This window comes from Pimephales promelas, chromosome 22 (genome assembly GCF_988280905.1).
Source record: "Pimephales promelas chromosome 22, fPimPro1.hap1.1, whole genome shotgun sequence".
NCBI classification, from domain to species: domain Eukaryota; kingdom Metazoa; phylum Chordata; class Actinopteri; order Cypriniformes; family Leuciscidae; genus Pimephales; species Pimephales promelas.
The window spans coordinates 26,568,485-26,584,394 of NC_142790.1; the positions used below are offsets into that span (position 1 = coordinate 26,568,485).

Sequence of the window (15,910 nt, forward strand, 5' to 3'; positions counted from 1 at the left end):
AGCCTAAGAAGAATAGGACAGAAAATTCCAGTCTTTGACAATCCAAGAGTGACGGGTAAATAAAAAAATGTCATCACAAAAAAATAAATAAAAAAATTACCAACAAAATGACCTTGTTGGTCATTGAATCTACAAACGAGAAACGATTTTTACAATGTGGAATAACTAATAACTAATCAAATATTTTTAATATTATCATTTATAATCAACATTTAATGAAGTATTGTGTATTTTCTCATCTCCAGTGAACGGTCGCAGCCACACACACACACAATATATTTTTTTTTGATATTTTTTGGTACATACTTTATGCTTCCATTAGTTTTGATGACTTTATTATTCTAAAATGTAAATAAATATTAATCATAAAATCATATATTAAATTATTATTGAATATTTTCAATAGATAAATAAGTGCTCCCAACATAAATGTAATTTCTTCCTAACAAATGAAGAAATGTCCTTTCTCATAGATGACATACAAATAAAAATACAATGCAAAGTCTTAGAGATCAGTTGCACAGGAAACAAAGTCTTAAGAGAGATTTGTTAATCTCACCGCACATAGTGTCACGTGACGATCGAGATAGACGTATGAATGTATTTCTGGTGGATGGGAGAAGGAAGTTATGTACAAACTTAAGAGTGTGCTGACGTCAGAGCTGACACACACAGGTGAGGGTGTGGCACAGGTGTAATCACAGCCTAGTGATGACAGGTATTTCCTTCATAACTGAACCATGAATGAGCTGGGAACAGTGTGTGTGTGTTCTTGTGTGTGATGGAATTGGTCATCAGAAATACACCAATACACCAGTACATAATTAACCAAACTGCTTTGGATTTTCAATTTGTGATTTATGTCAAATCTAAGACGGTAGTCCTTAAATGGTGGTAAATGCAAATATAAACTGAGACTTAACTATATATGCAGAGTTAGGGGAGCCAAATAGAGGTTATAATATAATAATATAATATAATAACAATGGGGTTATCAGTTTGGAGAAGAAAATGCTTCACATATCTTTTGTTGTCATTGTTAACAGCATTGTTTTTTGTGGAAATTCCCCTGTCATTTGGACAGGTTAGAAAGGACATTTGATTTTAAGGACATTCTTGTTTACTTTGTACGATGTACTATATTGGCACTGGGTTTGGTTTCCTCTTTATAACCAATGTTAAATCCTGAAGTAAAACCAGTTGAGAACCACTTATACCACCACAATAGACAGAAAATCATCTAAACTATGATCAAATTGATGGGAATTCGAAAAGCACAAAACTCTCAAGGTTCATCTGTGATTTAATTATCGATGGCCTTTTTAAGAGTTTGAGCATTTAAAGTGGTAGATGACAAAACTGCTGTGTGCACTTATAATAAACAGAACATAATCATGCATTGATATGGATACTAATATAGTTATCTTTATAGTTGTTGTTTTTATTGTGACCAGGTCTTTACAGTCATTTTAAATTAAAAAGTTTTGTGAGAATAAACTTGTTTTGTCACAATTTTAGATTATATAACATTTTTATGGAAATGAATGCCATTGCCTTTTGGATTGAATCACTGAATCTGAATTCATTTAACCGTGGAATAAAAAGGATACTTACGGAAGCGTATTGCATTTACTTGAGGAAACAAAATCTACTCTGTTTTTCTGAATTAATGAGTTAATTATCTCAGAAATACGAGATTATTTTTCATGGATTTTTTTTTTTGCTCGATTTTTCTAAATTAATGACTTGATTATCTCAAAAACTCAGAAAAACAGAGCAAAAACTTTTTTCCATGAAAAATTCTCTCGTAATTCTGAGATAATTAAATTAGATTTTGTTTCCTCAAGAAAATGCAATACGATTTTTAATTAAAAAGGCTTGTCAGAATAAACTTGTTTGAAATTTTTAAGTTGTCACAATTTTATATTATATAACATTTTTATGCAAATTAATGCCATTGCCTTTTGGATTGAATCATCTAATCTGAATCATTTCATTCCAATTTAACTTCCTGAGGGGTGTGGTCAAATCAATTAAAATTCCAACTAATGAATTGAAAGGAAGTCAATTCTTACTTTTGGAATTTTGCCCAACCCTGTGTCACACTGCACAACTATTTCACTGAACTGAAAAAAGACTTTAAATTGTTCTTGCATTCATGCGATTTGACATAAAAAACTCCATGTCTACATTAATCAACTATCCACAGGTTTTTAAATACATTTGGCGATACGTAAAACGTTATCATCTGCCACCCATTTTCTGCAAACTATGGAGGCCGATTTGGAGTCAATCTGTTGGACTTTCCAGGGTAAAATGAACTCTTGGACTTTCCAGGGTCAACTATGCCTGCCCTAAAAGCAAACACTCCGCAGGGGAGAGAAAAAAAAAAGAGAGCAAATGAGACAAGAGGAGAAACGGAGCCAGCAGCACACTGTGCCGCATGTGTTTTCCATTCAGCTCTCTGGCCTCTGTCACAGTTATTGTGATCCTCAGCCTAACGCTCCTCGCAAAAAACTCAGAGAAAGAAAAAGGCGAGGGAAGAAAAAGGATCCAGCAATGTTTTTTCCCAGCTTGCTGGAAATGAGCTCAGAGCTGCCAGGAAGAGGTATGCAGGCCATTCCCTGGAGCTGAGGAATGACGTGGGAGCTACGCTACATGGGGGCGATACGGGGGAGAGAGAGAGAGGGGCGGGACCCTGGCTTCCGGCGAGTGCTGGCCTCTCTCTGGTTTGGACTGATCCGTGGATCTGCGGTCCTCCCACACAGATGGAGACTGGCTCGTCTGTCTCTGTCACCTTCAGCCCCGCAGGCCTCTCGCTCTTATCAGCTCTGTGCAAAACACACGGCTGCACACGGCAAGACCGTTCCTGCCAACTTACGGCTTAATGCTCGAACAGTGATTCATCAGAAGATATAGTGAAATGTGCATCAATGCAACGTAATAGAAGTAATCTAGACGAAATTATGATGAAATGTCAAGAAAAAAAATCAAAACAAAGCAGAAAATTAATTAGAAATGAAGCTTTGAAAACCCAACAAATTTAATAACAAAGTTCAACTATTTGAAATATTAAGAAAATAATATTAAAACAACCAGGTTGTTTGCATTAAAAAAATATCTCAGAATACTGTCGCCTCTGGCTTGCTTAGTTACACTTAATTTTCAGCAATATTATTGATCTGACTACACGGACACTATTGGATGAGAACTGAGCTGGATGATGACATCACTGTTTTTCACAGATCTGCTTTATAGATGAAATTAACTAATTTAATAACTGATGATCTTTACAGTGGAACTGAATCAACACTGAACTGACTTCAGCTAAGCAATGACACTCTTTTCTTTTAGAGCTGAACTGAAAAATGAACTTTGTGTGTTATCACTTTGAAACAATATTGCATAAAGTGCTATATAAATAAAGGTGACTTGACTTCAATAGAAATATGTTTAATACAACTATATTGATTATAATAAAAGTGTTCTGTGTGGTTACTAGGAGTTGAAAGTGTATTGTGTGCCAATTTTATAGATTTCTGGTTGAAAATTAAAAGTCCAATCACAAGAGTAAATGGTACACCTTTCTTCAACAATCCACACAAACTGAAGCATCATACATGTACCAGTTTGATAATTATGGTTAATGTTTGTTCAAACGCTTGAGCAAGCACAACAAAAAGTTAAAAATACAGATTGTCAAAATCAAGTGTATTTTGTCAGTAATCCATAAATTGCCTCAGCTTGTTTGAACAAAACAATAACAGTCTCAACTATCATTGTCAGAGATAATAAACGAATGCTATTTCTGATATTTTATTGTGATATGTTAAGGAACAGAACGTACCATGGTGGGTAGATGTGGACAATGTCTCCAGGCACAGGCTGTAGCTCGGCGGCCGTGGCTTTGTTGAAAAGAGCCACACACCTTTCCCCCTCCGGCAGCCTGTCACACACTGTGGCCTGCATGCCACATTCCTCTCGAACTCCCAGAATCCTCAGCGTTAGGACACCTGGCCTGTCACCTAGGGTCAAACAAATGTATATATGAAACTGTACATCTGTACATAGTTTATTTTGTCTTAACAACTATAAATATATTTTTTAATACAGTTAGGTACTTTTCAACATGAACAATTAGCATGTTCCCACACCTTAGTTAACTTCAAATTCAAGGACCTTTCAATGACTTTCCAAGTTCAATTTCGTGTGTTCGTGAACATCATGGCAACGTACAACACTAAGTACCTGACGAAGGAAACGCTTGAAGGAGTAGTTGACTTTTAAAAAAAACTTTTGCTGATAATTTCCTCACCCCCATGTCATCCAAGATGTCCATGTCTTTCTTTCTTCATTCGAAAAGAAATTAAGGTTTTTGATGAAAAAATTCCAGGATTTTCTCCATATAGTGGACTTCAATGGGAACCAAACGGTTCAAGGTCCAAATGAGAGTTTCAGTGCAGCTTCAACGGGCTTTAAACGACACCAGACGATGAATGAGTCTTATCAAGGACCTTAAGAGTCATGACTCGAAAAAAGATTTGTTCATTTTGATGAACGAGTTTGAACAGGAGAGTCACGAAAGCTCATCACGGAACAGAGCAAGGCGAGCATTTGTGCTTATAAAACGTAAACTTTTTTATTTATTTTTTAAATAACCGATCGTTTCGCTTGATACGACCCTTATTCATCGTCTGGTGTCGTTTAAAGCCCTTTGAAGCAGCACTGAAACTCTCATTTGGACCTTGAACCGTTTGGTTCCCATTGAAGTCCATTACATGGAGAAAATGCTGGAATGTTTTCATCAAAAACCTTAATTTCTTTTTGACTGAAGAAAGAAAGACAAGGACATCTTGGATGACATGGGGGTGAGGAAATTAGCAGCAAAAGTTTTTTTAAAGTGAACTACTTTAACGAAGTGTAACTAACGTAAATCAAGCAAGCTAGTATTCATAGGCCACAAAGTGTTGGCGAAATAACACATTAGTTGACCGGAGGGAATAATACAGATTTTTTCCAGAAAACTTCTTGCACAAACTAAATTCCAAGCACTTTCAAAGACATGTATCTATTCATGTTTATTTTCCAAAACTTTTCAGGGCCTTGAATCTTTTTTTTTTTTTTCCAAGGATTTCAAGGACCCGTGGGAACCGTGATATAAGTAAGCTGTACATTTTATTAAATGACCAGAATCTGAAAGACTGTTTCCTTCTCAAAGTCATTAGGTTTTGCAAAACAACACAGATACGATACAGGCCCAGTAAATTAATAACAGCAGCAGGATATTTTGGGTAATGCTGTGAAAACTCACACTGGCGCGATCTCAACTTTTTCATTTCAGTCAGTTCTGAGGAAATGAAACAAAATCCAGCTCTCCGACAGGATATATTCCCATGCTGACTGTTTAAGGAAAACTTGGCCCCCTCGACTGGACACATGAACACAATTGACTCAGCTGAAATCATTGCGAGCACAGCCAAGACTTCAGAGAAGAACTTCTGAACGATGTGTAATGGAAATTTTAGCGAAAAATTTAAAGCAGCGAGAGAAACAGGCTATGCTTACTCCACGCAATCACATGCAAAACAAAAATACATGGAGGACTGGCTTATTTCAGGGGGTAAACACAAACAGTGCCAAAAACAGTTATGGAAAAGGAAAAGAACAAGTTGTTAAATGCACATACTGATATGTGATTTATCAGCTAATATGTTGTGCATAAAAAATAGATAATAATAAATCTTTCAATGAGCAAGAAGTGAGTGGGAGATGCGTTCCTCAGGCTGTGGAATTTTCGAAGGAATTATGCCAGTTGCAAAGCTGCCCATAAACTATGTCCAGTCACCCTAAATCCTTTTTCCACAAGTAAACGTGAATGGAAATTGCTTGAGAACTAAATTCAGAGGTCATGATCTTAGTCAGCTTACATCCACAAGTATGCAATGCAATGAATCAGTTAACGTGGAAAGACATTCAATGCTAGAATATCATTAACCCACTACATTTCCGATAAAAAAATGTAGGTGAATAACAACTGTAAATCAACGAATTATTCTATTTATTAAACAACTTTGCAGTTTCAGTGCATCACATACACACACGTTTAAGTTATCTCTCGAATTTCCACTTTCAACTGGAACGTTAACTTCTTTAAACCTCCACACACACAAACTTCACATGCTGAAGACCCCTTAGTAGGGCACTGTTTGAAAAGAAATCCGTTATACCATGGAAAATGAAAAGGTAAAGTGTGTGACTGTGTCTGCATTGTGTTTGTGTCTGTGGTTTCCTGTCGCTTCGGCTGAGAGACAATTAAGTCCTGTTGTCACCTGAATCACAATCGTAGGTTTTTACAGCCTCCTACTCCTCCAACTGTACACATCTCTTCACTGGAATATTCTACACATTTCATCAAGTGTTACAAGCAATTGTGGAAATTTGAAAACTGCGGGTTGGTGGTTAAATATTTTCCTGGTGCCTGATATGGCAGTATTTAAATGAGAAGATTTACATTTAAATTGTGAAAGCATTTTAATAATATTATCATTAGTGGTCAGCAACAGAGAACTAACCTCTAATGATCTGTACTTGACATAAACAGACATGATTCAGACTGGATGTGTCTTACCAGCTGATGTGGTTGAGTTGCACTGATGTCTCCAGAAGCTGATGGCTGATCTTTGCCTGCTGTGGAGTCGGTTGAGCCTTTCAGCAAGACCTCCTCTATAAAGAGAGAGATCACATGAATTCAGTCCCAATCACAGTGTCACATGCAATCAGTCAAACAGAATCATTTGAATATGAATCAATTAATCAATGATAAAGAATAATGGGAATCATTCATATAGTTTTAAATAATGAATCAGACTGAATCAACTAGAATCAATCACATAGAATGAGTTATTAAACTAGAAAAAATCTCATTGAATCAATTCCATAAAGAGAATCAACTTGAATCAACTCTATAGAATCAAAGACGGAGAATCAAACATAGACTGTATCACATAGAATCAGCCACATGGAATCATTCATATAAGAACAAATACCATATATTCAAGATTATAAAAAATCCTGCAGAATGAATGTTAAAGATTAATTTCCATAGACTTAGATTTAGATATTAAAGAACGAGGATCATTTCTATAGAATTAATCAATGAGAATGAATCAACTAGAATCAATCACATAGAATGAGTTACAGAGAATAAACTTGAATAAATCTCAATGAATCAATTTTATAAAGAGAATCAACTTGAATCAATTATATAGAATCAAACATAGACTGTATCACATAAAAATCAGTCACATTAAATCATTCATTTAAAATCAATCACATGGAATAATAATACTGCAGAATGAACGTTAAAGATTCATTCCCATAGACTTGGATTTAGAGAATGAGTTAGATATAATTCCATGATATCAATCAATACAATTAATAATAAAGAAAGAACGAGAATCATTTCTATAGAATTAATTTAATGAGAATGAATCAACTAGAATCAATCACATAGCATGAGTCATAGAGAATAAACTAGAATAAATCTCATTGAATCAATTCCATAAAGAGAATCAACTTGAATCAATTCTATAGAATCAAAGACGGAGAATCAAACATAGGGTGTATCACATAGAATCAGCCACTTGGAATTATTCATATAAAATCAATCACATGGAATAAGAATCCTGCAGAATGAATGTTAAAGATTCATTCCCATAGACTTAGATTTAGAGAATGAGTTAGATAAAATTCCATGATATCAATCAATAAAATTAATAATAAAGAAAGAACAAGAATCATTTCTATAGAATGAATCAATGAGAATGAATCAACTAGAATCAATCGCATAGCATGAGTCATAGAGAATCAATTGAAACCAATGCCATAGAATTAACTCAATTTAAAATCAATCTGAATCAAAACATAACAGAATCAAACGGAGAATAAATCATAGAGAAAAACCAATCAAATCTATATTCACGAAAATCTATATATACATGTCACACTGAAAATGTATCCATATTAATTATAAAACATTGTCTTTCATAAAACGTGGCTTAAATTTAAACTAAAGGATGAGCTCCATTCTTGCTTGCACTTTGCTTCAATATCTTTATGATGTGTTCATTTTTTATAGTTTTTATGTATGCTAAGTGGGTGCTAGTTAATATGCATGCTAAAATCTTTATATGTGTAGTCATATGAAAACATGATAAAACATGAAAAGCCAAATTAACACATGGCAGGGGGGAACTTATCCTGTGCCTGACCACAGAAGGGACTGAGGGTCAGCAGAAGGATGTATTGACTAACAAGAGCCAAAAAGAGACACAGCTCCCCCGTGAGGGGACAAACTCTACATGTCCCTCCTTTCCCATTCATAAAATCGGACAAACGACTCATTTATGGTAAATATGTCATCAGAAGCACTCAATATAGAAAGCGACTACTGAGTAATAGAAGAAAAAAGGGCCAAAGTATTATGCATTCGGATCTTATGCGAGTAGGAGGAAGTGTTCTGGTAAATTAAATAAGGTGATACAAATGTGTAAAGAAACCGCTCCTCGATAGCCAATCAAAAACCAAACTGACCGGGTTTTTACGGTAAGGGTGTGGATGTATTATTAAACGGCTTCTGCTAGACTTTGAACTCTTTTGTATTCGGTGTGTTTGCACTGATATAAATTTTCGGGTTGTGAACTTGACGTCAAACATTGGGGATTGAAAAAAGCCCAGTAAGAATGAATAGCAGTGTGAAGGATTACTTTCAGTTAAGGCGATAAATCCTAATCATAAAGCCAGTCACTGAACTCATAATTTAAGTTCATCTTGCACAGGGTTGCACTGAAATGAACATCAAGATCCAAGCACCATAGATCATACCTTTCAAATCTCCTCCTCTTTTTGCTCGAGTCCTCTGGGGTCTTGGCGCTCTTGGTGATTTGTTTCTGAGGTGTCCGAAGAATGGCCTGAGCGGATCGAACCCACTCGCTGACCGACTGCTTGCTGGTTTCGGCTGGGTCGAGAGGGAAAGAGTCTGCTCTGCTTTCTTCTGGATCTTCATCACTGTCGTCGTAAGATGAGTAGTCTGAAATCTCAGCTGGTGGCTAAAACAGAGAAGGTCGTTTTCAGTCATTTTACAGATGCTTTTATTTAATTAAAATGACAAAAGCATGTAAAAAAAAGTACTAATAATATGAAAACTGATAATATAAACCCTAGCTCAAAACATGAATAAATACTATAAAAATAGTAATACTTAACACTACTCCAAAGTCACTCCATCACAAGCATGAAAGGACATTTTAATACTTTTTAATACTTTCATTAGAAAATAAATTATTTGGGGAGAGATATGGAATATGATACATGACAAACAATTGTCAGATTGAAACCTGCACAATCCACATGAGCATCATAGCTCAAGGTTGAATAGTCCTGGAACTTGAAGACATGTGACGTCTGCCTCATACAGATCTTCCTTAAAGGGATAGTTTTATCATTTACTCACCGTTAAGTTGTTCCAAACCTGTATGAATGTCTTTCTTCTGCTGAAAACAAACGAAGACATTTTGAAGAATGTCGGCAACCAGAGAGACCCCACACTCTCAGAAAAAAAGGTACAAAAGCTGTCACTGAGGCTGCACCTTTTCAAAAGGTACACTTTTGTACCCAAAGGCTGCGTATTGGTACCTTAGTGGTACATATTAGCACCTAAAATGGACATATTAGCTCCTGAAATGTACATATTAACACTTAAAATCAAAATGTGCATATCAGCACCTAAAATGCACATATTAGCACCTAAAATGTACATATTAGCACCTAAAATGCACATATTAGCACCTAAAATGTACATATTAACACTTAAAATGTACATATTAACACTTAAAATGTACATATTAACACCTAAAATGTACTTATTAGCACCTAAAATGTACATATCAGCACCAAAAATGTACATATTAACACCTAAAATGGACAAAAGTTTACCTTTTGAAAAGGTACAGCCCCAGTGACAGCTTTTGTACCTTTTTTTCTGAGAGTGCATTGAACTCCAAAGTATGGAAAAAGAATAATATAACATTCATACAGGTTTGAAAAACCTTGACGGTGAGTAAATAATGACAACATTTTCATTTTTGGATGAACTATCCCTTTAATGTTTGACAATAAAATGAACATTAAAGTCGCACCAGTAAACCCACAGACACAGAGGAACTGATTTCAGGATTGCGAGCCTTAATAACATTGACATAATATTGTGATTGAAAGTTTCCAAAAACTCTTAGTGTTCAATCTCTTGAAACTCTCATCAATCAAACTCTTGGTTCACAATTACACAAATTATGGTACCTGAATGACGCCGCCTGACAGGCTGCCGCCATGGTGTCAAAGTGAAAATTATGGACTAAACAGGTGTTACAAAATGGCAGCCTGTGTTTTCTTTTTAATCTTATTCACACACACACAAAACATCATGCTGGGATGTGAAAGCCAACACAGTATTAAGTTGAGCCTTAAACATGAACAAAAACAAGTCATTACAGATGGATGAGGGCCACCAAAACTAAAGCCAAAAATCTGAATATGTACAAACCAGTACCTTGTACAACACAATCATCATTCAAATTCACATTTCACATGGATGCCAGGGAAGAAAATAAGAGAGAAGGGCAAAGGTGGGACGCAAAACACAACAAGAACTAAGTGATCTCCCATTAAATCTATCCTGCTGCACATGCGGTAATTCCCAAGGGCCCGAAGCGTCTGCCGATCCAGCACGGCATTCATTTCAGCCTCTGGCCTCTGGAAAAGGCTTTCAATCACTATTCCTAAGTACTGCCACTGAACTCTGAATCCACACGCAACTCCTACCCATTCGTCCTACGTACGACACTCGCCTTTTAGTTACTAAATCTAAAATCACTGGTGTTTGCTAAGGAAAGATTCACTGTTATTATTATTGCTCATACATAGGGTTAAGGGTTTCTTCTAATAAATAATAAAGCGGCGACAAAACAGGCATAAAATGTCATATACTTACATTCAAAGATGAACTAGAGACCATAATACCATAATAGAAAGACTGAACCTAAACAGTATATTCATATAAAGTTCAAAAGAACAGCATTTATCTGAAACAGAAAGCTTTTGTAACATTGTAGAGACTGCCGTTCAAAAGTTTGGGGTCACAGTGGGAATTACTTTTGGAGGGATGGGTAAAAACGATATAAATACTGTTTGTTTTCTTACACAAACCGCTCGTTTCGTGTCTTAGGCCATCAATGCGTACTTACATTTACGAGTCATTAAATCATGTTTAATTTGGACTTCTCTGTGCATGCTCTTTGAGGTGGTGACCATAGACCTCCATTATATGACTGACAGACACGAACGGTTTGACCTAAAAATATCAAAAGTGAAACTACTGCGGGAACAAAGACACCTACATCTTGGATGCCCTTATGTATGCTAATTAAAACATACCAAAAATTAATTTCAAAGTGAGATATCCCTTTATTAATTAACATTTTGAACATTAATAATAATAATGAATGTTTTCGAGGATCACATCAGCATATTAGAGTGATTTGTGAAGTATCATGTGAAACTGACACTCTAAAAAATGCTGGGTTGTTTTAACCCAAATTTGGGTAAAATATGGACAAACCCAGCCATTGGGTTATATTTTTAAATTACATTTTTAACCCAATTGCTGGGTTGGTCCACATTTTACCCAAAATTGGGTTAAAACAACCCAGCATTTTTTGGAGTAATGATGTTAAAAATTCAGCTTTGATCACAGGAATAAATTAAAGAAAGCAGTTATTTAAATTATCATAATATATTTTTAATCAAATAAATGCAGCCTTGGTGAGCAGAAAATACTTATTTTAAAAACATTAAAAACCATACTGAACTTTTGAACAGCAGTATTTATTTATTTGTAAGTAAATTTCCACAGACAGTTCAGAGGAACACATACTGTATATATGCATTTTTCCCACGCTCTGGGAAATCAAAGCTATCCGATCAGAGAGAACGCATGAAGTGGTCAGGTGTAACTGGTGTGGACTCAAGCAAATTCTACAGCCCTTTGTGAAAATTAAAGAATTGATTCCAAATGCATTATGGGAAAATCTACAAGACAATCTGAGAGATGTGACGAGGGACATCCAGCCCTGACGAAGCACACACCCTCAAACAAACAATAGACAAAGACAGAGAAGATAAATTCCAAAGATAGACCTGAAGATATGACCAGGGCCTTCATGAGACCTGATGATATGTGATATACGAGTCATTTACCTTATGACAGGTCGTAAAAGGCAGATGTGAGGGAATGGGAGGGGTTTTGTGTGTGTGAGTGTGCTTGTGTGGCTGGATTGTCACAAACTGGTTTTCTCATGAAAAAAAAAAAAAAAAAAAGGCTGCCTCCTTATCATGTGGAGACACGAAGCGCATTCCAGCCCGCCAAACAGCCTACACACTCTTTTATTTGAATCAACTTGACCCTGGAGGGCAGCCTGCCAGCGAACAGTGCACTACACGCGCTCTCTGTCTCTCTCTCTCTGCAGTACACTATGTTCCTGGCCCGGGCTCAAAAATGTGTTCACCCTGCAATGGCTCAAAATGAATGGAGGAGTACACAAACTTTTCGCTCTATCAATTCTATCACTCCAGATACGTCATATAGGGGCAGTTCCCAAACCAGCGGGAACAGGACGATCACGGAGCTGAACGGACTGGGATGCCAGGCCACAGAAGAGCGTGTCGGTGCCAAGGACGTACGAGATTGATTTGCAATTGCAAATATGGGTAGAAACAAAGGTGTAGTAAATTGAGAAATTAAGCAACAAAATGAACGTGCAATGCACACATTACGTCTAGACGCAAGTCTGTTTTCTCCACTCTTCCTGTAAATGGACCCACAACGATTTTCCTGTGAAAGCCGAGCAAGTAAACAATCCGTTTTTTGTTTTTTTTAAACAAATGGTTTCAATCTTGAATCCAGGAAGCGGGGCTGATTTAAAAGACACTATTAAAAGGAGGCATGGGAGTAAGTGCTAAACATAGCTGTGATTTGGATGAGTCCAAGGCTGACAGATGTTTAAGAAAGATGTTTCAGCATCATTCATTCACACCCTTTTTTGAAAATCAAAAATCGTGTTTAAAATATGTTTTACATTAGTTATTGTGATTGAAACTGGTCTGTTCTGATCAGCAGAAAAAAACATAAAATATAGCTGCGAGCAGCGATGGCGGGCCCAAGCCGGAGGCACCGCAACCCCGGTTCCTTTAGTTACCTAAAGGCACCCGGGTGGCGGTGCCGAAGGCTTTGGCCCTTTCATGATTAAATGTTAAAACGGCTTGCCATACTCTGTCATTTCGACTAGTCACAATTATGTTACAGATATCTTAAATGATAATACAAACTATCCAAAGTGTAACGACTAGACAGAAAGACTTTGTTGATATCTACAATGTTAATTCCGGACAGGCAAACTTAGCTTTTAAATGTTAAAAGGGCTTGCCATACAGGGACGTAGGCTCAGAGAGAGGCTCACCATATTCAGACCAAAATATCTGACTTCCTCTTGGTCTGAGCTAATGACTATGTATTAGAAAGTTGTACGGCTTGAGGAGTACAATGTATATACCGATTTTTGTAACTGTAGATAAAACTAACAACCCCACTTTTAAGTATATATATGGTGCCTTTAGTGTTATTCTGCACGACGTGCAAAAACTTAACCCCCGCTTTTTTAAGTATATATATATATATATATATATATATATATATATATATAAAGAGGGTTATTCTGCACGACGTGCAAAAACTTAACCTCCGCATTGACTGTCGAAGAGAAGTGTGCAGAAGAGCTTGCATCAGTGAGGGCTTTGCAAAATATATATACATACAAACACACACACACACACACACACATATAAATGAGGTTAGTGTTTTACAATATTAAGGAAAGCAAATGTATTGAAATATAGCACATTAATTTTAAATTCATTCAGCTTCAATTACCAATTTGTAGTTTACCAATTTATCTTACTTTTATTTAAAGCAAACTATACATTTAAAAGATTAGGGTTATATGCATATTTTGTCATTTAAAAAAATACAAAATTGTTATGCAAAAAGATAAGGACTTGCAGAAAAAATCTACAGTCAGCCACACACACACACACATAAACGCAGACACCAGCAACCCCCCCCCCCCCCCCTCCCTCTTCCCCATACAGACACTGATAGAGACAAGATACACATCCAAACTGCAATATCTGACTTTCTTTTGGTCTGAGCTTCTTACTGTTAATTAGAAAGTTGATCGGCTTGACAAGAACAATATACGTGGCATGTTTTGTAACTGTAGGTAAAACGAGCAAAGTTAACACATTTTATGTGTCCTTTTTTAGTCATAAAATTATTTTCCTCGCCACGGCCAAACCGTTCGAGATATCAAAAATCCGTCCGGAATTGAGCATCCTCAATGTCTTGACTTCATGCACACCGAGTATGGTGGTGATTGGTAAACACATGCGTTGTAATTTGATGTATTTCTCCTAGGAGATTTATTCAAACAACACATAATTCCCAACTTCCATTTGAACTGTCTTAAAACTTAGAGCAGAGATGGGCGCAGGTCACGCAAGTCTCAAGTAAGTCTCAAGTCTTAACCGTCAAGTCTCAAGTAAGTCCCAAGTATTTTTTTGGGGGGGGGCAAGTCAAGTCAAGTCACAGGCTATGTCAAGTCAAGTCAAGTCTTGTAGTAGGTTAAGTCAAGTGCAAGTCAAGTCACCTTATTATTTTAATTTTACATGCAGAATCTGATCTTAATAAAATGAAAAGACAAGATAAGTATTTGCCAGTAAATTACAATAATTTGCATTGTAAATACTCATGTTCAGTAAAATACACCATGGAATCAAACTAAATTGTAACTTCATAAAATTATTTATTTTTCACTTCTGCCAACAGTGTGTTTGAAATGTTTTAAATTTTCAACATTGAGTCCATAAAACAAATAACAGCTTAACATCCTACAGACTCTCTGAACACCTTCCTCTCTCTCAAACACAGTTTACAAACAATATTAAACTTTGTTACATTTCTCCTCTCTCTCTCTCTCTCTCTCTCTCTCTCTCTCTCTCTCTCTCTCTCACACACACACACAGTGGCGGTTCTAGACCATTTCAACTGGGGGGGCCAAGCTGGGGCCAGTTGTACTGTTAGAGGGGCCAGTTACATTTAGACCTTATCATTTTCTGCACTGCACTGAATGCATAAATAAGCAAAATACCATGTTTATAATTATCCAACAATTTGCATTTGCATTATATTTTTACATTTGCATTACATATATCAGTCTGTATTTGAATTTCCATTTTATTTTTTTACATTGAATATACAGTATGTATATATATATATATATATATATATATATATATATATATATATATATATATAATTTTTACAAATTAATCTACGATTTTTGTGGGTTTTTTTTTTTTTTTTTGCAAAAAGATCAGCAAATTATCCTCTAAACTGGCCTTTTTAGGGGGCTTTCCTCTCAGGGTGAATGAGCTTTTTTATAATTGTTTTTTTCCTGACATCTTTGAAAGACAGAAGCAATAATTAATGCATCCTTGGCCAGGATATAATTATAAAATATGACATGATTTTAAAAGTGACCTATAATATCGACTATGCAATACACTTTAATTTATCTAGTGCTAATAAAATTATTAAGCCTATTTGGAGAGAGAGATGTTTATAATGTGACAATATGTCAGTCATCGTGATTCGTGTAATAAGATGACTAGGCCTAGACTACTTGTTCTGAGCAGGTGTTGTCAGTGAACAGGCTGTAAAACTGTTGTCTAAGTTACAGAC

At 35.9% G+C, this 15,910-nt stretch overlaps 1 protein-coding gene across 2 annotated transcripts in view; it reads right to left on the reverse strand.

Moving 5' to 3' along the window:
* The window catches only part of spidr (scaffold protein involved in DNA repair), a 57,300-nt gene that overhangs the window by 30,280 nt on the left and 11,110 nt on the right, over positions 1 to 15,910 (reverse strand). For both annotated transcript variants that reach the window (XM_039684591.2, XM_089125546.1), the window contains 3 exons: positions 8,884 to 9,107; positions 6,629 to 6,723; positions 3,848 to 4,025 (listed from right to left, as the gene is read on the reverse strand). In XM_039684591.2, the coding sequence (XP_039540525.2) occupies positions 3,848 to 4,025; positions 6,629 to 6,723; positions 8,884 to 9,107 (497 nt within the window). The remainder of the gene's footprint in view (positions 1 to 3,847; positions 4,026 to 6,628; positions 6,724 to 8,883; positions 9,108 to 15,910) is intronic.